This window comes from Girardinichthys multiradiatus, chromosome 18, assembly GCF_021462225.1.
Source record: "Girardinichthys multiradiatus isolate DD_20200921_A chromosome 18, DD_fGirMul_XY1, whole genome shotgun sequence".
NCBI classification, from domain to species: domain Eukaryota; kingdom Metazoa; phylum Chordata; class Actinopteri; order Cyprinodontiformes; family Goodeidae; genus Girardinichthys; species Girardinichthys multiradiatus.
Genome location: NC_061810.1, coordinates 22,497,506 through 22,519,854, shown reverse-complemented (window position 1 = coordinate 22,519,854; position 22,349 = coordinate 22,497,506). Strand labels below are relative to the sequence as shown.

At 38.8% G+C, this 22,349-nt stretch overlaps 3 protein-coding genes across 6 annotated transcripts; 2 read left to right on the top strand and 1 right to left on the bottom strand.

Annotated features, from left to right (window-relative positions):
* Positions 1–1,263: 1,263 nt before the first annotated feature.
* Positions 1,264–6,951, top strand: tomt (transmembrane O-methyltransferase). 2 transcript variants are annotated; one of them, XM_047392100.1, is made up of 5 exons: positions 1,264–3,370; positions 5,627–5,889; positions 5,960–6,156; positions 6,242–6,364; positions 6,644–6,951. In XM_047392100.1, exons 2-5 carry the CDS (start codon positions 5,628–5,630, stop codon positions 6,839–6,841), a joined length of 780 nt encoding a protein of 259 aa, XP_047248056.1. In that variant the 5' UTR covers positions 1,264–3,370; position 5,627; the 3' UTR covers positions 6,842–6,951. The 2 variants fall into 2 exon arrangements, with proteins under 2 accessions (XP_047248056.1, XP_047248055.1); XM_047392099.1 differs by lacking the exon at positions 1,264–3,370 and having other exon boundaries at positions 5,240–5,889.
* A 2,815-nt stretch (positions 6,952–9,766) lies between these two features.
* On the bottom strand, positions 9,767–12,531 carry anapc15 (anaphase promoting complex subunit 15). 2 transcript variants are annotated; one of them, XM_047390786.1, is made up of 5 exons: positions 12,414–12,531; positions 12,067–12,188; positions 11,928–11,987; positions 10,732–10,872; positions 9,767–10,619 (listed from the first exon to the last, which is right to left on the bottom strand). In XM_047390786.1, the coding sequence occupies exons 2-5, from the start codon at positions 12,184–12,186 to the stop codon at positions 10,572–10,574; spliced, it is 369 nt and encodes a 122-aa protein (XP_047246742.1). In that variant the 5' UTR covers positions 12,187–12,188; positions 12,414–12,531; the 3' UTR covers positions 9,767–10,571. The 2 variants fall into 2 exon arrangements, with proteins under 2 accessions (XP_047246742.1, XP_047246743.1); XM_047390787.1 differs by having other exon boundaries at positions 12,403–12,445.
* Positions 12,532–13,789: 1,258 nt separating this feature from the next.
* Positions 13,790–19,045, top strand: folr (folate receptor). Of its 2 annotated transcripts, XM_047390784.1 has the most exons (7): positions 13,790–13,971; positions 14,090–14,167; positions 14,997–15,027; positions 15,967–16,099; positions 16,198–16,386; positions 18,442–18,577; positions 18,714–19,045. In XM_047390784.1, exons 2-7 carry the CDS (start codon positions 14,116–14,118, stop codon positions 18,992–18,994), a joined length of 822 nt encoding a protein of 273 aa, XP_047246740.1. In that variant the 5' UTR covers positions 13,790–13,971; positions 14,090–14,115; the 3' UTR covers positions 18,995–19,045. The 2 variants fall into 2 exon arrangements, with proteins under 2 accessions (XP_047246740.1, XP_047246741.1); XM_047390785.1 differs by lacking the exon at positions 14,997–15,027.
* The last annotated feature ends 3,304 nt before the right edge of the window (positions 19,046–22,349 follow it).

Genomic DNA, 22,349 nt, shown 5'->3' with positions numbered 1-22,349 from the left:
GCAAGTCTCTTGGGGTTTGTCTCTATCAGTTTTGCACGTTGAGAGACTGAAATTCTTGCCCATCCTTCCTTGCAAAACAGCTGGAGCTCAGTGAGGTTGGATGGAGAGCGTTCGTGAACAGCAGTCTTCAGCTCTTTCCACAGATTCTCGATTGGATTCAGGTCTGGACTTTGACTTGGCCATTCCAACACCTGGATACGTTTATTTGTGAACCATTCCATTGTAGATTTGGCTTTATGTTTTGGATCATTGTCTTGTTGGAAGATAAATCTCCGTCCCAGTCTCAGGTCTCTTGCAGACTCCAACAGGTTTTCTTCCAGAATGGTCCTGTATTTGGCCCCATCCATCTTCCCATCAATTTTGACCATCTTCCCTGTCCCTGCTGATGAAAAGCAGGCCCAAACCATGATGCTGCCACCACCATGTTTGACAGTGGGGATGGTGTGTTCAGGGTGATGAGCTGTGTTGCTTTTACGCCAAACATATCGTTTTGCATTGTGGCCAAACAGTTTGATTTTGGTTTCATCTGACCAGAGCACCTTCTTCCACATGTTTGGTGTGTCTCCCAGGTGGCTTGTGGTAAACTTTAAACAAGACTTTTTATGGATATCTTTGAGAAATGGCTTTCTTCTTGCCACTCTTCCATAATGGCCAGATTTGTGCAGTGTACGACTGATTGTTGTCCTATGGACAGACTCTCCCACCTCAGCTGTAGATCTCTGCAGTTCATCCAGAGTGATCATGGGCCTCTTGGCTGCATCTCTGATCAGTTTTCTCCTTGTTCGGGATGAAAGTTTAGAGGGACGGCCGGGTCTTGGTAGATTTGTAGTGGTCTGATTCTCCTTCCATTTCAATATGATTGTTTGCACAGTGCTCCTTGGGATGTTTAAAGCTTGGGAAATCTTTTTGGATCCAAATCCGACTTTAAACTTCTCCACAACAGTATCTTGGACCTGTCTGGTGTGTTCCTTGGTCTTCATGATGCTCTCTGCGCTTTGAACAGAACCCTAAGACTATCACAGAGCAGGTGCATTTATACGGAGACTTGATTACACACAGGTGGATTCTATTTATCATCATCAGTCATTTGGGACAACATTGGATCATTCAGAGTTTGCTGCACTGAAAGTAAAGAGGACGAATAATATTACACGCCCCACTTTTCAGTTTTTTATTTGTTAAAAAAGTTTGACACACCCAATAAATTTCTTTCCACTTCACGATTGTGTCCCACTTGTTGTTGATTCTTCACAAAAAATTTGAATTTTATATCTTTATGTTTGAAGCCTGAAATGTGGCAAGAGGTTGACCAGTTCTAGGGGGCCGAATACTTTCGCAAGGCACTGCATATAAAAGCCTCTTTTTGGACTTTAGTGTGTCATACACTTCGACCTTTAGGCAGACTGCATAAGTTGTATGAAACCCTTAAAAGTAACAAAAGTTTACTACTAAGGAATAATATAATAGTAAAAATTCTTAAGTGTTGATTTTATACTCTGAGAAATTTACAATTCATCTAATGTGCATTAAAGTGGATATCATGCCTCACTGGCCTTTTAGTTGATCTTGAAAATATTTCAACAGCAGTTTCTGCAGTAAAAGCTTATTTTTATTATTAGACTGTATTCTACAATTTTTTGTAACCATGACATATTTGTTTCGCTATTTAGTTAGCGATTGTTTGCATTACTGCTTCTCTTTGTAACAAGGCAGAAATACAGTAGATGCCATCACTCTGGGAAGTGTTGGTTATATCTAAGTTGAATAAGTATGGTGCTAGAAATAGTGCTCATGAATTTGTCTCAGATAAACTAGGATGCTAGATGAAGAGACAATGGAGCTGCGGATGCCCTGACATGTAAGGATGCTAAAGTAGTTAAAGTAGCTGTCGATGCTGAGGTTGCATCACCTGACAAAGCTGACTGACAACACACAAAACTTTAGACATCTGGAAGCGCACAAAAATACGCTTTTAGTGTGGAAGTCTTGTTTTTGTGTTTATCCATGATAACTGAACTCATTCATGATTCCCTGAATGGGGCGGGGCAAGGCAGGAGCATAAACAGAGAAGAGGCTACTAAGTCAGGAACAAATACATTTATTTCTTTTCACTGAACAATTTTACAAAATTGTAAATTATGAACCCACTTTTGTAGTTTTCTCTTGATATGGTAGTATTTTTTTACTTTTCTTGTACAATTTCAAATTCTAAATGCATGTTTACCACCTAGGTGGACTTGGTAAAAAGTCTTGGAAAAGTACATAAAAAAATGTATTTATTTTTCTTCATTGCTAAAGATGACTGAAAACACTGAAACAAGTGAAACTGTAATTCATGTACAAAAGGTTGAAGAATGAAAACACATACATGCAGTGTGGTAAGTTTGCAGTGGTACACAGCCTAAGTAAGTTACAATAATCCACCATATTGACAAAATGGTTGTTAATTTTATTCTTTTTTTCAGAAAACTGAAAATAACTGCTTTTCTGCTTGTTGGGTGTTGCAGCACAATTCTGGTAAAGTTACACAAGCAGTGATGTTGACGCAATGTCAGGAAAGTCTCTTATTTCACATTGAGCATATACCTACAAGGGTAATGCTTGTGGGTTTTTGTGGGCATGCATGAAAAGAAATTGTAATTTAATAAAATTATCACTAACACAGTGAGCATTTTTAGTAGAAATTGAAACTTGTTTGCAGTGAAACAATCTGTAATTAAATTTATATTTTTCTTACAATTTTTTTTACTATTTCTTTTTCTATAGTTTGCACAGTTAAAATATTTAAAATGACACGAACAACGTCCACATGAATAAGAAATTCTCAATTGGTACTGCTCTTTTGTACCTCACATAGTTCTACTGTTTTTTTTTAAATATTTCCTTCTATATTTAAATAAACATATTATTGTATTACATTTCTTGTTATAGGGGTGCATAAGGTTCTGACCATCCTTTTCTGGAAATGTCCCCCATGACTCAGTGAAGACAGAAATTGGACTCCATAGGAACACACCTGTTGATGTTAACTTGATGTATCGGTTTCATGCAGCCTCCATCAGTATCACCGTCTGCTTCTTCACATAGTGAAGTTTTGCTCTGCTTTCATTACTGCCAAATGAGGAACTTACAGATTACATTTTACAATTTAGACAAACTGATGTTTTAACTTTATGTTACTGTTATTGTTAAAATAACTGCAGATAATCACGGTATACATGTTTTCTCATCCACGTGATGCATGAATTATTCACACTGCAGAGCCCCTGAGCTTCTCGGATATAGACACACTTCTCTCATGCTCTGGTCTCAGCTGGACTGCTTCTTTTCACCTCTGTTTAGTTAAGTGTTGCTGTTCATTAGAAAACAGGTGAGTTTTTCTTGTTTTTTTTCATTCAGACAGGTTTTGTTTGACAGCGAGAGCTTGTGAGGTATGCTGACAATGGTGGAACACTTTATTTTCATATTGATTGATTCTGAACGACTTCAGAGTGGACACTAGTGATAATGTGTCTCAAAGGCTTTGATCCATATGGAGCTTTGCACGTTAAGGCAACAATGTAAGAAAGGGCATATTATAAACGGAAAAACATTCCAACATAATCATGTGTTTACTCAAATTGATAGCTTTGTGATTGAAAGACCATAGGTTTAGAAAAAATACCGAGCTTCTAAAACATGGGTTTTCTCTCTGAAGTTGATCCTTCCAGTTCTCATTGAAGCAGGACAGAAATATGAAATGGCATGAATTTATGAATTAAACTCAAAACTACGAGTCCCATTGATCAGTCTTCATAAAATGATTGTTGTATTTACACTTTAAAAACTACAGAGTTAAAAACAACCCAGTTTTGAGTAAAGGGCAGGAGGTCCAAAAACAGACTGATCAAGTCCTGATGTTAGGTCTTCAGCCAAATAATAGGTTAATATGATTAATGTCTTATGGTTAAGAATACTGAAAAAGCAGGTAGTAAAGAATACTCCTAAACCTGGACTACTAAACAGGTAATATTTGCATAAATGATCCATCTATCCATTTTTATACTTAATCCTTACTGGGTCGTGACTGGTGCTTATCTCTAATGACAAGTGGGAGACAGGCAGGCTATAAACAGGAAACAAAGAGACACCTTTTTGGTGTTTGCACCTTTTTTGCATTTTGCAGCGGTGTGGAGTTTGCCATTTCCACACAACTGCAACAAACTCCGTGCAACTGATCCTCAGCTTAGTGAGCACTTAGTGGAATATGCTAGAATTCAGGAAAAGAAAAGTGGTCTTGCAACCGACATGTTTTATGCAGGTATACTTTAAAAGGATTTTATTAAATGCTATGCCAATAACATAGGTTATTACACTGTTGGCAAAAGAAGTTGTTATTGGCCTGTTTATAAGGTAATTGGCTTTGTTAAACATAAAATGGCCACAGTTATTTTCTTCTATGCAGATATTATGTTATTGGCCACTGTTAAATTATTGGTTGCAAAAACTTGCACACTTTTTAGAGGTACCAAAACACCTAACATGCATAGTTTTAGACTGTGAGAGGAAACCAGAGTACCCTGAAAGAACTAATGCATGCATAGGCAGAACATGTAAAACCACACCGCAAGGCCTTGGCCAGGATTCAAACCCAGGATTTTAACAGTAGAAACAACTACACCACCATGCAGCCAAGAATGAAAGATGGAATATTAATGGCCTCATGATTTCAAAGAAAACCTATAAACAGTTGAATGTGAAAAAAAAAATTCCTACTCAATAGACAGTATGTTAAATATTTCTTGTCTATATTGATTTTCTGGTCAAAGTTTGAATGTTGTTAAAGCTAGCACTTACTTGATCTAACTGCTAACAGGTAAAAGGCTAATGTTGGCCTAAGGGGAAAAACATATCCTCCAGAATGAACTGAAGTCCTTCACACAATCCACTGATATTAACATAATTATACAGGCATGTTTTACTTTCTTACCACTTCCTGTAGGGCTGCATGGTGGTGCAGTTGGTAGCACTGTTGCCTTGCAGCAAGAAGGTCCTGGGTTCAATTCCCAGCCAGGGGTCTTTCTGCATGGAGTTTGCATGTTCTCCCTGTGCATGCATGGGTTCTCACCAGGTACTCTGGCTTCCTCCCACAGTCCAAAGACATGCCAGTTAGGTTAATTGGTCACTCTAAATTGCCCTTAGGTGTGTGAATGAATGTGTGGTTTTTTGTGTGTTGCCCTGCGATGGACTGGCGACCTGTCCAGGGTGTACCCCGCCTCTCGCCCATAGACTGCTGGAGATGCTGGAGAGGCACCAGCTCCCCCACGACCCACTATGGAATAAGTGGTAGAAAATGACAGACCAATTCCTATTTCATCCTGAGGAAGAGGTTGATTGACAATCAATGTTTTTGACCCAATGTTTGGTTAAACCTCCTCCACTTACAGTATAAACCCAGAATTTTGGTCAGTGAAATAACCAAATAGTTTTTAGAGAGTGGGTTTAAACAGTTCCACTTTTATCACAAAAGTCTCATTGAACTTTTTGTTAAATCCTAACTAACAGTACTTATTTGGCATCCAGGTCCATGAGATTGCATGACACTTCTAACAAAATGTATATATCTGTGGGTTTTTTTCTATTCAAGGATGGTGTCCCCTGCCATTGCTTTGGCCTTTGTCCCCCTTCTGCTGACACTGATAATCAAGTACCGCTACTTCTTTGTGCTGTTCTATCGGGCGGTCCTGGTTAGGATTTGGAGGGACTGTGTTACTGGTTTGAGCCGCGAGGAGCGTGCGTTCCAGTATGTTCTGACCAATTCCACCCCTGGAGACCCCGACAGCATCCTTGACGCATTTGATTACTGGTGCAGCAAGGTGGAGTTCATCAGCAACATTGGGCCTAGAAAAGGTGAACAACCTGTTTACTTCCGTAGGTACAAGTTAATATGGAAAGAAATTCTGAATTCTGGATTTTTTAGGCAAAATCCTGGACCGACTGCTAATGGAGCAAAGCCCTTTGACAGTGCTGGAGCTGGGTGCTCATTGTGGATACAGCACAGTGAGAATCGCCCGGGCTCTGCCTCTGGGGGCTCGGCTCTACAGCATCGAGATGGACCAAAGAAATGCTGCCATCGCTGAGAAAATTATCCGTTTGGCAGGATTTGATGATGACACGGTGAGACAGCAGAAAAATGTTAAGCCCTCACAAAGTACCATTTTATATGAACTTTATGCTCTGGATAACCTCTTTATTTCTTCAGGTGGAGCTCATTGTGAATCCATCTGATGAGGTAATTCCTCGGCTGCGGTCTGACTACAACTTGGAGAGGCTGGATTTTGTCTTCATGGACCACTGGAAGAAATGCTACCTCCCTGACCTGCAGGTAGTAGATTATTATAGACGTATTTCAGATAGGAATTAGATTTTCGTCTCACTCTTCTGAACATCTCAATTCAAATTTGAATACACTTATTACTTTTCGACCTAATGAATATGAGTGTAAAGTTGCCTCTATAAGCCAGAGTTTGGTTCCCCAACACAACACTTTTAACTCTGTTGAAGCTAAATGAACAAGTTTACCACAAAAATGTGTGGTACTTTATTAATTCAGCTGAAAGTTGATAGATAATGTACCTTGCTCCCACCTGTCTGTTTGTTCCAGGCCCTGGAGGGATGCGGTCTGATGGGAAAAGGGTCGATGATTTTGGCTGACAACGTGCTGTTCCCTGGGGCCCCAAAGTTCCTCCGATACCTCCGGAAGTGCGGCTTGTATGAATGGAAGATCCACCGAGCCATGCTAGAGTATAGCAAGGGTATCAGGGATGGCATGGCCGAGCTGGTCTACCAGGGAATTAAATAAAATATGCGTCTACTATTCAAATACTCCATGATAATCCATGATCATTTTATAACAATTTTGTAAAGAAAACTATGACAAAGTATAAAAAAATCACATAAAATTGTATTTGATTAAAAATTAACATTTCAGCAGACAGTCTTCCAAAATACCTTAACCTTTTTTATATGCTGACATATTTTGACAACCACAAACTTCTTATGTTATAGGGATTTTTGTGTGATACACAAACGTAAAGTAGTAATTAAATGCTAAGTGGTGGAAACTGATTAATGGTTTTAAAAATATTTGGGGGAAACAACCTAAAATTTTAAGTGTGCAATTGTAATCCCTCTTTACTCTCATACCTAAATAAAATCCAGTGCAACCAACATCCTTAAGAGGTCATCTAATTAGCAGCTAAAGCTGAGGCCAGTAGAAATCATGTTTAGGGGACTCAGCCAACATGTGAAAGAAGGTGCCCTGTTCGGATGAGACTAAAATATGACTTTATGACCTCCTTGGAAAATTACCATTGAACATCACCCTGAGGAGCAGGCTCACAGGGAAACATGGTGGTAGCAGCATTATGCTGTGGGGATTAATTTTTTTATCCATCACAAATCCCAATGAAGTTCCCTCAAAATACATGCAAGTTTGTGGTTATAATGTTAAAAACCATGAAATGATTCAAGGCTTTCGCGTTGAATACTTCTGCAAGACCCTGTAGTTTTTCTGGGTAAATGAGGAGAGCATTCGTTTTGATGCAGATCATTTTATTAAAGCTGTGAAATAGCGTCAACTTTGCCTCAAGAACTCTAGAACTTTTCTGTATCCACCCAACTACTCCCTTAAACATCCACTCCTGGATTTAGATAAAAGGTGAATAAATAAATAAATTATATTAGGAATCCTCAGGAATTTCAATCTTTTTACAGCAGACTCAGCAGAGACACTCAGACATCCCTCTCCCCAGACACCACCTCCAGCTCCTCTGGGGGAAGCCCAAGGCGTTCCCAGGCCAGCCAAGAGACATAGTCCCTCCAGCGTGTCCTGAGCCGTCCCCTGGTCCTCCTCCCAGTGGGACATGCCTGGAACACCTCCAGAGGAAGGCGTCCAGGAGGCATCCGGTATACAGGTCCTTCTCAAAATATTAGCATATTGTGATAAAGTTCATTATTTTCCATAATGTCATGATAAAAATTTAACATTCATATATTTTAGATTCATTGCACACTAACTGAAATATTTCAGGTCTTTTATTGTCTTAATACGGATGATTATGGCATACAGCTCATGAAAACCCAAAATTCCTATCTCACAAAATTAGCATATTTCATCCGACCAATAAAAGAAAAGTGTTTTTAATACAAAAAACGTCAACCTTCAAATAATCATGTACAGTTATGCACTCAATACTTGGTCGGGAATCCTTTTGCAGAAATGACTGCTTCAATGCGGCGTGGCATGGAGGCAATCAGCCTGTGGCCCTGCTGAGGTCTTATGGAGGCCCAGGATGCTTCAATAGCGGCCTTTAGCTCATCCAGAGTGTTGGGTCTTGAGTCTCTCAACGTTCTCTTCACAATATCCCACAGATTCTCTATGGGGTTCAGGTCAGGAGAGTTGGCAGGCCAATTGAGCACAGTGATACCATGGTCAGTAAACCATTTACCAGTGGTTTTGGCACTGTGAGCAGGTGCCAGGTCGTGCTGAAAAATGAAATCTTCATCTCCATAAAGCTTTTCAGCAGATAGAAGCATGAAGTGCTCCAAAATCTCCTGATAGCTAGCTGCATTGACCCTGCCCTTGATAAAACACAGTGGACCAACACCAGCAGCTGACACGGCACCCCAGACCATCACTGACTGTGGGTACTTGACACTGGACTTCTGGCATTTCCTTCTCCCCAGTCTTCCTCCAGACTCTGGCACCTTTATTTCCGAATGACATGCAAAATTTGCTTTCATCCGAAAAAAGTACTTTGGACCACTGAGCAACAGTCCAGTGCTGCTTCTCTGTAGCCCAGGTCAGGCGCTTCTGCCGCTGTTTCTGGTTCAAAAGTGGCTTGACCTGGGGAATGCGGCACCTGTAGCCCATTTCCTGCACACGCCTGTGCACGGTGGCTCTGGATGTTTCTACTCCAGACTCAGTCCACTGCTTCCGCAGGTCCCCCAAGGTCTGGAATCGGCCCTTCTCCACAATCTTCTTCAGGGTCCGGTCACCTCTTCTCGTTGTGCAGCGTTTTCTGCCACACTTTTTCCTTCCCACAGACTTCCCACTGGGGTGCCTTGATACAGCACTCTAGGAACAGCCTATTCGTTCAGAAATTTCTTTCTGTGTCTTACCCTCTTGCTTGAGGGTGTCAATAGTGGCCTTCTGGACAGCAGTCAGGTCGGCAGTCTTACCCATGATTGGGGTTTTGAGTGATGAACCAGGCTGGGAGTTTTAAAGGCCTCAGGAATCTTTTGCAGGTGTTTAGAGTTAACTCGTTGATTCAGATGATTAGGTTCATAGCTCGTTTAGAGACCCTTTTAATTATATGCTAATTTTGTGAGATAGGAATTTTGGGTTTTCATGAGCTGTATGCCAAAATCATCCGTATTAAGACAATAAAAGACCTGAAATATTTCAGTTAGTGTGCAATGAATCTAAAATATATGAATGTTAAATTTTCATCATGACATTATGGAAAATAATGAACTTTATCACAATATGCTAATATTTTGAGAAGGACCAGTAGATGCCTGAGCCACCTCAACTGGCTCCTCTCAATGTGGAGGAGCAGCAGCTCTACTCTGCGGCTCTACTAAATATCAAACTGAATAAAGTCAATGTTGGACACTAACTGTAAAATAAAATCTTATTTTCTTTTCCTCCTAACTGAATTTACAAGAGCCCCACTCAATATTACACATTTTCAACGTTTCTCCCAATAAACAGCAAGTCAGCTCTAACAAAACATGTGGTTGTTTTTAATTATAGGAAATAAAAATACAACTTAGAAAAATAATTTCTCACAACCTGTCCAAACCTGTAACGTTAATCAAAGCATTTGTTCGCCAGCTGCACACTCTAAAGAAGAGAACTGCAGGCAGAGGCATTTTAGCTGCCTGAACACATTAACACTTTTACAAGGTTCTAAAAACCTTCTACTGAAGGAGTGTCTATAACCAAAACTCAGTAGCAGAGGAATAAAACACAAATGGGCTCTATTTGAGATGTGTTGTTTTTACAGTTAGCAAATTATTTTTGCTGACTGAAGCAAGGTGTGCTCAATCAGCTGCTCATAACTTCTCTCTAGCACATGACTTAAGATATGACCAGGTCAAAGTTTAAATGACAGATTGCTGGGTACAGAGTGTCCAAAACAGTTCGTAGGTCTATGTCGGGAACACCTGACAGGTTTTGAGCTGCTTTGACTGGATCTATAGGTTAAAGGTGTTTGCAGTTAAATACAAGAAATATGGACCAATGGCAATATCTGCCACAAATTTGCCAGGTTAACATATAAATGTGTTCCAGGCAACAAACTTCACAGAAATGTCCAACCATATCTACAGCATTTAAGTCTGATGGATCGCAGCTCAGGATTCAGCTGAACTCTCCCCCCCTAAAGTTTCTTATTGTGGTTTGACTACATTTTAATCCCAGGTACACAAATATTAAAACATATCTGAGTCACAGAGTGGTTAGGCATCAGTCACATTTTAGCGAGGGAGTAGACATCCAGACATTGATTCCAACAGAAATGTTATTAAATCATCCACTGGTCCTGGTCTTGGTCTGCTCCTTCCATGTCAACCTGATAGAGGGAAACAAAGGGAGATTTATTTTTTTTACTTGGATTACAGAAACCTTTCATTAATAGTGGAGTCATAACAAGACATGCAGATAAGAAAGTTGAATGAAGGCACCTCATTGATCTCCCCGTCATCAGGCGACTCGTTGTAGTCATTCATCTCATCCATGTCCTGCATGTCTTCTTCGTCTTCTGAGTCCTCTTCACTGTCTTCCTCATCCTCGTCATCCTCTTCTTCCTCCTCCTCATAACCTGCCTACATCCATCAAATGAAAACTACAGTGAACTGATCAGTTTTCAAAATATATACCACTTAGTGATCTGAAAACTGTGATATACATGTGTATTCAGCCCCTCTGAGTTGAAACTACCATTACAGCTTTAATTTACAACATACGTCTGATTTATGGAAGCTATAGTCCTCTTCGCAGCTGTGCCGGGTTCGATTTGGTGCATGCCCTCCCCGTTCTCTCACTGCCTTTCTTCCTGTCAACTACTAATGATTAAAGGGTGCTTGTGCCATAAAATATACATATGAAAAATGCTTTAAAAATCCCAACAACTTAATCCCTGGCATGTCCTATGTGTTCCTTAATGCTGTCTATTCCCTAACAGACCTCTCTGGCCTACTCAGATCAACTATATTTATACTGAGAGTCAGTCACACGTGGATTCCATTTACTATTAAGTGATTTCTAAAGATACATGGTTGCACTTGATTTTATTTAGGGGTATCAGAATAAAAGGGACAGCATGCATATGGATGCCACAATTTTAATTTGCCGAAAAACGTTATAAACCATGCATTAATTTCCTTCCACTTAATTTTCGGGGAAGTCAGTGGCCAAATTTAAATCATTGGTGTGTATGTGGAATTCGTTAACCAATCCAACTAAAGTTTGTGTTTTACAGTTTCTGTAAACATTTCCCTGAACCTTCTAGATAAATTTTCCAAGTCACGTACTGGGTCAGCTTGACCTGAGCAGCTGTAGGATGTGATAATTATTGCCATAAATAGACTGTTTCTAAACAGAAATAACAAACCAATGAATCTTGCCTCAAGCCATGAACATTTCCTTATCTAAACTGGTCTTGAACTGGGCTTGTGAGTTATTTGGGAATACGAATGTGGAAGAGGAAAAACCATGCATTACTTTCCACTTAACAGTCATGCACTACCGTTTCTTGGTCTATCACGGAAAATCCCTGTAAAATACATTGTAGTTGTGGCTGTAACGTAAGAAAAGTAGTGAATACATAGCCAGGCAAGGAAACCACGCAAAAAGAGTTTTATTCTCAGCCTATTATTACCTCAAAAATAGGTTTCCCGATGGGCATTAAGTTGTTGTCTTTCTCCGCGATGCTCTGCAACTGAAGCAGCCAGAGATCACAAGTTAAAAACACGGGGATAAGGAGCGGGGAAGACGGGGAGCACAACGTGAAGGTTTACCCAGGTTTGATGCTGCTGCTCCTGCTGCTGCAGCTCCGACTCGTCCACGCACGGTCTGTCCAGGTTGAACCACAGTGACTCAGTGACCCGCGGGAGCAGGGACGGAAACAGCGTCGACATGGCTGTCAGAAAATAAACACAAAAATATAAGTCTATGTGACCTGGTGAGTTCTAGTTTAAAGCCCCGAACTCACCCTGAAACACAACAGGAATAGCACCACAGGAACAGAAATTTATTGTTAAATGTTTAGAAATATTCTTTGAATTTAAATTACCGCTGAAACAATTACTAGAAGCACATTCAAAACTTTATATCATGGTATTTTCGAGGCTTACAAATTCTGTACCTGTCAGCGTCTCGCTGTTGCTTCAAAATAATTCAAAACAAAGTAACCCGGAAACGGGTGGTGTTCATCTATAAAGTCCCCCTCAGAAACCTTCCGCTTGCGTAAAAATGTGTTCAATATCCAGAAAAAAAACTGAAAAACAAAAAAATGCAATTTGCTTTATATCAAAATGTTTTAATAAAGGGTTCCGGGGGAGTGATGGATAGTCTAGAAATATGTCCTTTGGCTTTAGCGGGTTTTTCAGTTTTGGGTAAAAAGCCGAGGGAAACGTGATAAATGTAGTGCATTATTCTATTTTATTTTATAAGAAGAATGTATAAGATTCTTCAAACAAGGGTTACTTTATATCTTTCATTCAAAAAAAATCAAAAACCTTAATATGGTACCAGGCTTGTTTGGTAACTTGATTTTGTAGAGAGAAAAAAGGCCTCCAGTCACAGTTCATAAAGGTGGCAGAACTAGGTGCCTCATAAAGAAATGGGTCAATTTCTCCATCTCGTTCCTCTTTTCTAATTATTTCAAACATGAACTGAAATTTAAACCAGGCTTAAAATTCTACTCATCTGTTCTTACACTCAAAAAAGGAAAGAGAAAATCAATATTTTGCATAAAAAAAAAAAAATCAAATATCCACCTTTATTCAATACTGGTTTGTGATGAGACAATCCAGTAACAGAAACATGCACCAACTGGGCTGATATCCTTTTGTGTCAGTTTAGTTTGTGATTGATTGACAACAGACAGATACTCACAAACATTTAGAGGTACTGTAGTAACCCTGCTTCAGGTAAACCCTAGGTTTCCACCAGCAGCAGCAGCTATGTTTTGAATGACAGCAATGTGAATAAATGTGTATTAAATGTCAGGTGCTGCTCCCACTCGCCATGGCCGATAACAAGCTTTGGCACGCGCAGAATGTTTGAAATGATCTAAAATAATATTTCGTTTGGAATTTTGTTGTTGTTCTTTTTTCATGTTGTAATACCAATTATTTCTAACATTGCTGAACCTGTAAAAGATCACTGTGATTAAAAATCTTGGCTGTAATGTTAATGTTTCATCTGAACCAGGGTGTTACTCAGGCAGATGCAGCACAAACATGTCTTAAGTCCCTCCTTTTTCTTATAACAATTCACAATGTCATTTTATTCCAGTTTTTCTATCAAGTGTGTGGGTAGGAGAGGGTGGAGGAAACCCCTTGAGGTTGGCCAAACTATCTACTGCAATATGCAATAAAAGCTCAGGTGATCACATACTTTTATGAAGGAATTTGCACTCTTTTTCTGTCCATTCTTGGTATGTCCAACACCCTTGACCCAGACTTTGGACTTTGGCAACAAATTACTTAATAGCCATGGAGGGTTCCATATTTTCCTTGTATTAGAGACAACCTTGTGCTTGGTCACAGTCCTTTCCCAAGCAGCCTTACACACACTATTTAAGGAGAGATGTGTGTTTTGAATTTTTTGTTTTGTCTCAAAAAGTGTGCTAGAGGTTGACTGGGGGTAAGATTTTACTGGACAACTTCTTCAAGACAATCTTTGCAGAATCTGAAAAGGTAAAAGGGATTTGTTCTTTATTACTTTTCACTGTAAATGTGAAAGCAGGTCTTTTTAAGCTATGAGACAAATATGATCTATTTGGTTTAAAGTAAAATATTTGATTTGTCTAACCAGACAACCGAGAAAGGATTGAACAGTTCATGCGGTTGTTCTGCTGCTCTGAATTGAGAAAAACATTGTGTTCTAAACAAAGTAAGTATTTTGTTTTCTCACATTACAACAAACATTACTGTATTTTATTGGGATTTTTTTGATAGAACAAAACAAAGGGTGACATTAATATAAATTAGAAGAGAAATAACACAGGGCACTTTACAAAAAAACATCCATTATCAACACAGAAATATTGCCAATTTCATCCAATCAGAGTCAGTCAATTACATATCTTCTAATTTGATCCTAATTATAAAACAATGCAATAGAGTTCAGTTTATTGATCAAATTGGTGAAAGGGTTTTCTATCTAAGGAAACCTAGCAGATTCCATCGAATTACTTTACTCCTTCTGATTGCACATGTGGCAACAATAGAGGGTCGGTTGCATCGAATCATTAACTTTGCAGCAATCCCTTATCTCAACCATGCGTGCGGCAACAGTGCGGTGGAGAACTCACCTATAACAGGAAGAAATAAAACCTGGCTCGTGTGAGTGGCCATCTGCTACAACTAACAGGATTTGATTAGATAGAGCATAAACACAAAAAACACAGAAGAACTAAATTAAGAGTGCTTTCTATGTAAAAGAAAAAGTTAAAAGTTAAAGGTAGTAGTAATTCCTTTAGTGGCTTCATCTAGGAGAGAAACACAGCTAAGCAGATCAGCTCTGAGCCAGTTTTCAAGTCTATAGGATGACAGAGAGCACATACAGTTAGACGCAGTGAAAGCTCAGCCAATAGCTATGTCTAGAAGAGAGACAGACTTAAAAACTGAAAGACAAACTCAGGTGTATCGTCTATAGAAAGTGATCATGACGTTATTGTCAGAAATAGCTTAACAACAGCGAAATAATTTTTTCCCCCCAGGGACATTTTTTTCTCCCCGAGGCTTGCACAGGTATGTGATGTTTTTAAATGTTTTTACATTTAAAAACAATGTATAATTCTCCTTTCACTTCATATTTATGTACTATTTGTGTTGGTCCATTAAATAGAAATCCAAATAAAATAAACAGTATGCTTATAATAATTTGACAAAAGGTTAGAGGGTATAAAATACCTCTGCAAGCCACTGTGCACAAAGAAGCTCCTCACACTCTAGAAAGAAACCTATAGTCATTTATAAATGTCTTATAAGCACAAGGATGGAGAGTTGAAAAGAATCTATTACAGTTATGCAGGAGGAAGGTTCAGGTTCAAAATTAAAAAAGAAAGGCTAAAATAACTAAACATGAAAAATGTAAATTAGGAGTCCATCATTTAATGTAGGACATTTATATTACTCTGAGTGCTGAGAAGACTAAAACAAAACTAAGACTAAATGTGCAAGATTGAAAACTACCAATGAGAAAGTGCTGAAAGTAAAACGCAGACCTAAGCATGAAGAGGTCAACCAAGAACAATGGAAGAACAGGGGAACAGGGTTTTGCAGGCAAAATAAGAAACAAATTGACAGCTGACTCCTAACAAATCGAAAGAATCAAGCCAACCAAAGAACAAATTGCCAAACATGACAAAGTATTAACACAAAGACCATAAAACTTATTGCAAAACCAAGAAACCATGTTCCATAACGTCTTTCTGCTGTAATCTGACAATAAAATTGGACTGATGTGGACTGGTTTGTTCTGATCAAGCCAAGGGAAGAATGATATCTCCAGAAGTTATCTTAATGAGGGATACACATCTGTATACTTTCTGGTAATGGTTTAGAAAGATGAATGGGTAGACATGCCTTCAGATTAAGGTTGAACTTTGAAACATACTATTAGTGGACTGTTGTTTTCGTGTTTTCTCAGCCATATAATAAAGAACATCCACTGGTTGCTTTCTCTAGAGTCATGCTGCTGTTCCTGGCCTCTCTATTTGCCCTATCTAGTGGCATTCTGTCTCTAGACGAACTCAACATGTGCATGAATGCAAAACACCAGAAAGTGGAGCCAGGCCCTGAGGGAGCACTCTTCCATCAGGTTATAAATATAAACGGGGATTTTATTGCCTTTGAGTTGCAAGGAGGGCTACATTTCTGGGAGCACCTACAGGTCATGATATAACTGTCTCTTTGCAGTGTGCTCCCTGGAGTGACAATGCATGTTGCACTGCGAACACCAGCGAAGAGGCCCACAACGACTACTCCTACCTGTACAATTTTAACTGGAACCACTGCGGTGCTATGAGCTCCAAGTGCAAGAAACATTTCATCCAGGACACTTGCTTCTATGAGTGCTCGCCACACTTGGGACCTTGGATACAACCGGTGTGTATTGTCTAGTATGTGGCGTTGGGTGTGTTGTGTGTCTGTGAGACAGTAACACTAGATGGCGGCAAAAGTATTTGACCAAAAATGGCTAAACTGGAGTTGATTTTAAGCATCCAGCACTGTCAAAATTATTTTATCAAACAACTTTACATTTTTTTTACTGTTTATTTGGATAATAGTGAAAGTAAAATTTATTTTAAAACCAACAGCAGTTAACCAATATGCTATGTACCTAAATGATCCAGGAATATGCACATAAAATGAGATAATGACCTGTGAATAGAAGTAAAACGGCACAGAATTAAGATTAAAGATGTTATAACTCAATTCTGTTTTAATGCCAAGGAATAAAAATACGTTTTAAGCAGACTTTGAAAGTGTCAAACATTGACAAAATCCTAATGTGAGTTCAAGCTGTTGTAAGGTTTAAGTGCAGCTACAGCAAAAGCCTGATATCCTTGTTAATTAGCTCCTCGGTACATCTAAGAGTATCTGCTCAGCACCCTTCTAGGAGTGCATAGGTATAAAGATACTGCTGCATTTAGAGTTTTAAAAACAAACAATAAAATATTCAACTAAATTCTAAAGTGAACTGGGAACCCCAGTGCAGAGAAGCCTGGAGAAATAAGGGTGTGAATAACTTGTTCTTTCAGTCTAAAATGGCTTGACCTTAGCAAGGGCTTTAAACTGGTTTTAAAAAAGGCCATTCACAGGGCTGTGAAAAAATATTTCCCCGTAACAGATTTTTTCTGTTTGTGCTTTTTTTTGTTATAGGTTACTTAAATACTCCAGATTATCAGAAAACTTTTGCATCAGAAAAAAAGTAAACTGAGTAAACAAAAAATGCAGTTTTAAATTATGTGTATTTAATAGGCTAAAATAGATAGATGAGTTCAAAGCTGAGTTGAATTTACCACCCAGACCTGATTACTGCCAGACCTTTAAAATAAGGACTCACTTAAATATAGAACTTGTGTGACAACATGAAGTAGCTTAAAAGATCTTTAAAAAACCATCACATCATGCCCAGATCTACAGAAATTCAAAAGCAAAGTCAATGGCATCTATCAGTCTAGTGATACAATGCCATTTCTAAGGCTTGGAACCAATGAAGCACAGTGAGAGCAATTATCCTCAAATTAATGAAACATGGAACTGCGGTAAACCTTCCTAGGAGTGGTCGGCCTACGAAATGAATCCAAGAGCACACTGATGACTCATCCAAGAGCTAACAAAGAACCCACAATAACTTCTAAACCACTGCAGACCTAATGTGTGCCATTTAAGTCAGTTTTCATTAAAAAAAAGGAGACTGGGGGTACTTTTTACAGGACTGCATCTGTTTATTAAAATAACTTGTGTTGTTAAAAATAATGAGAAGATTTTTCTGACAATTTCTACAGGAATATGATCATAACTGTGGGAGGAATGGTCAGATGGTCGAGGCAGCCTTATATTGGTTTTGTTCCTTGGTTCATTCGGGTTGAGAAAGTTAAGGGTCATCCTTGGTTTCAAATCATTCAAGCAGTAGAGTAAGGCATTTAGATCGGCAGCAGCAGTGTTTATTTTTAGAGGGGAAGATAGATCCAAGAATCATCTATGAATTAAAATGTTCTTCAAATTTAAATCAAATAAGTGTAGGGAGAACCAAAGTGGGCAAAGAACAGACCCTTGGGGGATGCCACATGTGAGGGAAGCTGTAAATGATGATGAGCCTCCCAATATATTTGTGAAGGTCCAGTCTTTTAAGGATAAAAACCATTGTAGAGCAGTTTTCAGTAATCCTCACACTGAGCTCCATTTGACAGATAAGCATGTTATGTCTACAAAAGCTGCACTGAGACCTAAAAGAACTAGACCTAAAAGAACTACTTAGTCTGTGATAAATAAAAGAAAACTTTTATATGTGCTGAACCTGTGCTGTGCTGAACCTGTGTGATGGTCCTTAAAACCAGAATTAAATGTTTCAATTACGTCATTTTCATCCAAAAATAACCAATTTCCCACATTACAACCAGCTTTACTTGCAAAAAATGTGTCCCTTGTTTTTAGGTGGATCAGAGCTGGCGTAAGGAGCGCATCTTGAATGTGCCTCTTTGTAAGGAGGACTGTGAACAGTGGTGGGAAGACTGCAAGGACGATGTCACGTGCAAGACTGATTGGCACAAAGGATGGGACTGGAGCTCCGGTGAGACACACAACAAACAAACAGCACGGACCCAGCATATGATTGACTATAGCTGGTTAACTGTTTGACACTGTATACATATTTGTAACTCCTTCCTTTATGTGAGATTTATGTAAACCTCCACATTCTCTCACAGGTACTAACAAGTGTCCTGCAGACAGTAAATGCAGAAAATGGACTGACGTCTTTGCAACACCTAAATCCATGTGTGAACAAGTCTGGTCCTATTCTTACCTTTACACCACCTATACCAAAGACTCTGGCCGCTGCATGCAGCTCTGGTTCACTGGATCAAACCCCAACAAGAAGGTGGCTGAGTACTACCTGAATGCTGCTCAGCGGGGGCAAAGTTTTCCTGTGTTTATGCTGCTCTTCCTGTCTGTCATCTTGTTTTTTTGCAACAATGTTCTAGCATGACACCTTTGGCACATCCTACATCATAAGCTAATTAAAGTTGTTTCTAACACATTTTGTGTCTGTTACTTTTTTTAAATCTTTGAGCATCCTTCTTCTTCCAGGATTTTTAGGTGGCTGACATCCAGTGGAAGAAATGTGTTACTGCCACCTTTTCGTCCAATATCTGGGCCCAAGACCTACATACAATTCATTTAGCTCAATTACCATACATAAAAAAAGCTTAATGTTATGTTTACTGCTCAGATATATTCCTCACATTCAGTTATAACATATACCATAGTTTCCTGAACCTGACAATTCTCACATGAAACATTTTAATGTTTTTGAGCCTCCTAGTTAATCTCTAGGTCTTCCATCCTTTTTCCACAACTCTAAAGCAGCTTGGTTCATTACTGATCATTTTGTTTCTATACCTATTCTTTCTTGTTCTTCTGACACATGTCTTTCTCCCCCAGAGAAACATCAATTACATAACAGTTTAATCAGTTATACATAGAAGGCTTACTTAAGTAATCCCCGCAAATATACTTCTAGTATAACACTGGATATGTTTAAAGGTCTGTATGAATGAGGAAAATATAGCAAAAAAGGAACTCTTGATTATGGAAAGCATGAAGAGGAAACGCCAGATTCTATACTGCTATGATGCCTTGGGTTGACATTCCTCTTAAATACAGACTGAACATCAGTTTAATAACCCCTTTTTACATTTAACAGCCAGTGCGGAAACTGTAAAACTGACCTCGGCTCTGCACTGGGAAAAAACCCTCCTCTACTCTGGTCCCCAGTGATCACACATCACATGAACACCAAGGGCCAGCTAGTGTTTAGTGGGCTCCAGTGCTTGGTAAATATAAGGTTTCAGTCCCCTGGGTGTGTGTTGTACATATGTTTGTGTGTTTGACAGAGAGAGGGAGAATGACCTAAGAGTGTTTAAAGTTCTCTGAAAACAGGTTTCAGTCTCGATTTGTACCTTTATGTGTCTGTTTGATGGTGAGTTTAAAGACTCATGAATAATAAGTCATATTTTTATAATCACGTTCTTACGTAATGTAATAGATATGAGCCATGTAATCAGCTAATGCTCAAGCTTTGGAGCGTAAATGGCTTATTTAGGGTGATGTCATAGCATATCAATCAGATTTAAGTCGACACTTTGACTAGGCCATTCCAAAATCTTCTTTTTTTGTAGCCATTCAGAAATTAACTACTTCAAAGACCTAAGGTCACAAACTAATGCTGCACATTGTCCTTCAGGATTTTCTGGTAGAGAGCAGAATTCATAGTTCAGTCATTTACAGCAAATTATTTTAGACCTGAACCATCAAACCAACCCTAGACCATCAAACTACCAATACTGTGTCTTTTTCTGAAATGATACATTAGGACCCACACAAAAGGTTCCACTTCTGTCTCATTAGTTCACAGAATATTTTGGGGATTATCATGATTTTTTTAGTGATATGAGAAGGCCTTTGTGTTCTTTTTGGTCAGTCGTGGTCGTCACCTTGGAACTCCCCCATGGATGCCATTTTGCCCAGTCTCATTCTTATTATTGACTCACAGACCTTCACTTTGACAAGTTAAAGTTCCCTAAGATTTTTGGGAAAAATATTCTGTTAATTGATGGGTAAAAGTGGAACATTTTGTGTGTGTCCTAATATACCACTTTAGACCTTAACTTGCCAAAGTTAAGGTCTAAAGTGGTATGTATGTATTTTGACTGTTTCTGTGCCATTTATTATGTTCTTTAGATCCTGCTTTCTTTAATTATTTCCTTATGAAAAAAAAAACATTGTTTTAGTAAAATAATGTTTCAAAACTAATTTGCTGAATTAGAGGTGTGCTATGGCCAATCACTGCACCAACAAAACACCCAGTCGCAACTGCAACTGAATCCAAAGGTATGCTTCACTCTTCAAATTTGTATTTGTAAAAACGTTTCAAAACTATGAGTCATTTTCTTTGTGCTTCACAATTAGAGAACTATATTGTGTTGGTCTGCCACATAAAATCTCAGTAAAAAAGGTTTTTGGTTGCAATGTGACACAATGGAAAAAGGTTCAGGAGAGATGAAAAGTCTTGCAATGGTGGACAGCAGGACTAAAACATTAACCTAGACTAATTTCTTTTTCCTACCGATGTTCCTTGTTGACATGTCACAAATGAAAAGAAATGAATTTCCAAAATATAATGTGCTTTTCCCATCAAACCAAATGTCCACAACAGCAGTTATGTAAGACGTTTCCTATGTGTTGCATGTACACAAGTTGATCAGTTGTGGATGCTGTCAGTTTGTTGTGATGTTTGCATGTTTTAGGATTTTAATTTTGCAACAATAACCAAAGACAACATAAGACAAAACAAAAAAAAAATGGTTATATGTTAGGCATTTTATAAAAAAGTAGACATAATATAATTTGGAGCTCTCTGTCTGCAGACATATTGTTATAGGCCACATACTTTCACAGTCTCACAGTCACCTCTGACAGACAGAGTGATGCCATAACCAGAAATACCCCTGCTGTTATTAATACTCAGCCTCTCTGAGCTCATCGGCAACACACACACACACACACACACACACACACACACACACAGTACCCTCTTGCTGCATGTTGACCTCATAATTTGTCTGCATTACTTTTTTAACCACATTCCGGAGTCAAAAAGGGCTGAATCATCCATATCAGTGGCTGTTTTTTTGTTTTTGCTCTTGCGATCTGTCTGACCCTCAAGTTGGCAGTTACACCTTCTGTGTGTGTAAATGTGTGTGGTCTGGGAAAGAATAGAATTGCGTAACTGGATTATGGAGTATATTGAGAAACTGCTGGAGCCAGGCCTTCCCACTGGCTGTTGGTAACCAAGGGAAAATCCCTCCGGCAATAGTGAAGGCTTTGCCAACGTAGGCTACAACTTAGAGTAGGTAAATGCCTTAAAATCACACTGGCAGTTTATTTCTCATCTATATTATTTAACAGTAGATTTAATTTAGAGCAAAATCTAATGTAGGACTATTTCTAGCAATGAAATTAAACAAAAATTGTTCAAATTGTTAAAATAATGACAGTAGAGCTTTTTTCTGTTTTATATTTTGTTTTCTAAAAAAAAACGTGGCACATACTAAAATATGTACAGAACCTGGGACAGTCACATCAAGGCCCGACAGATTCTTCACATGGTGTGCCTGCTTTATCTACTGAGCCCGACACTGCCCTGGAAACATCTATTTTGAGGTCAAGTAATCACTGGCTTGTATGTAAAACATTAAATAGGTGTAAAGGTTACTAAAATATGATTTACATTAAAGGCAACAACATTTAACTCTTAAAGTTTTGATCTATGCCTTCAAAGT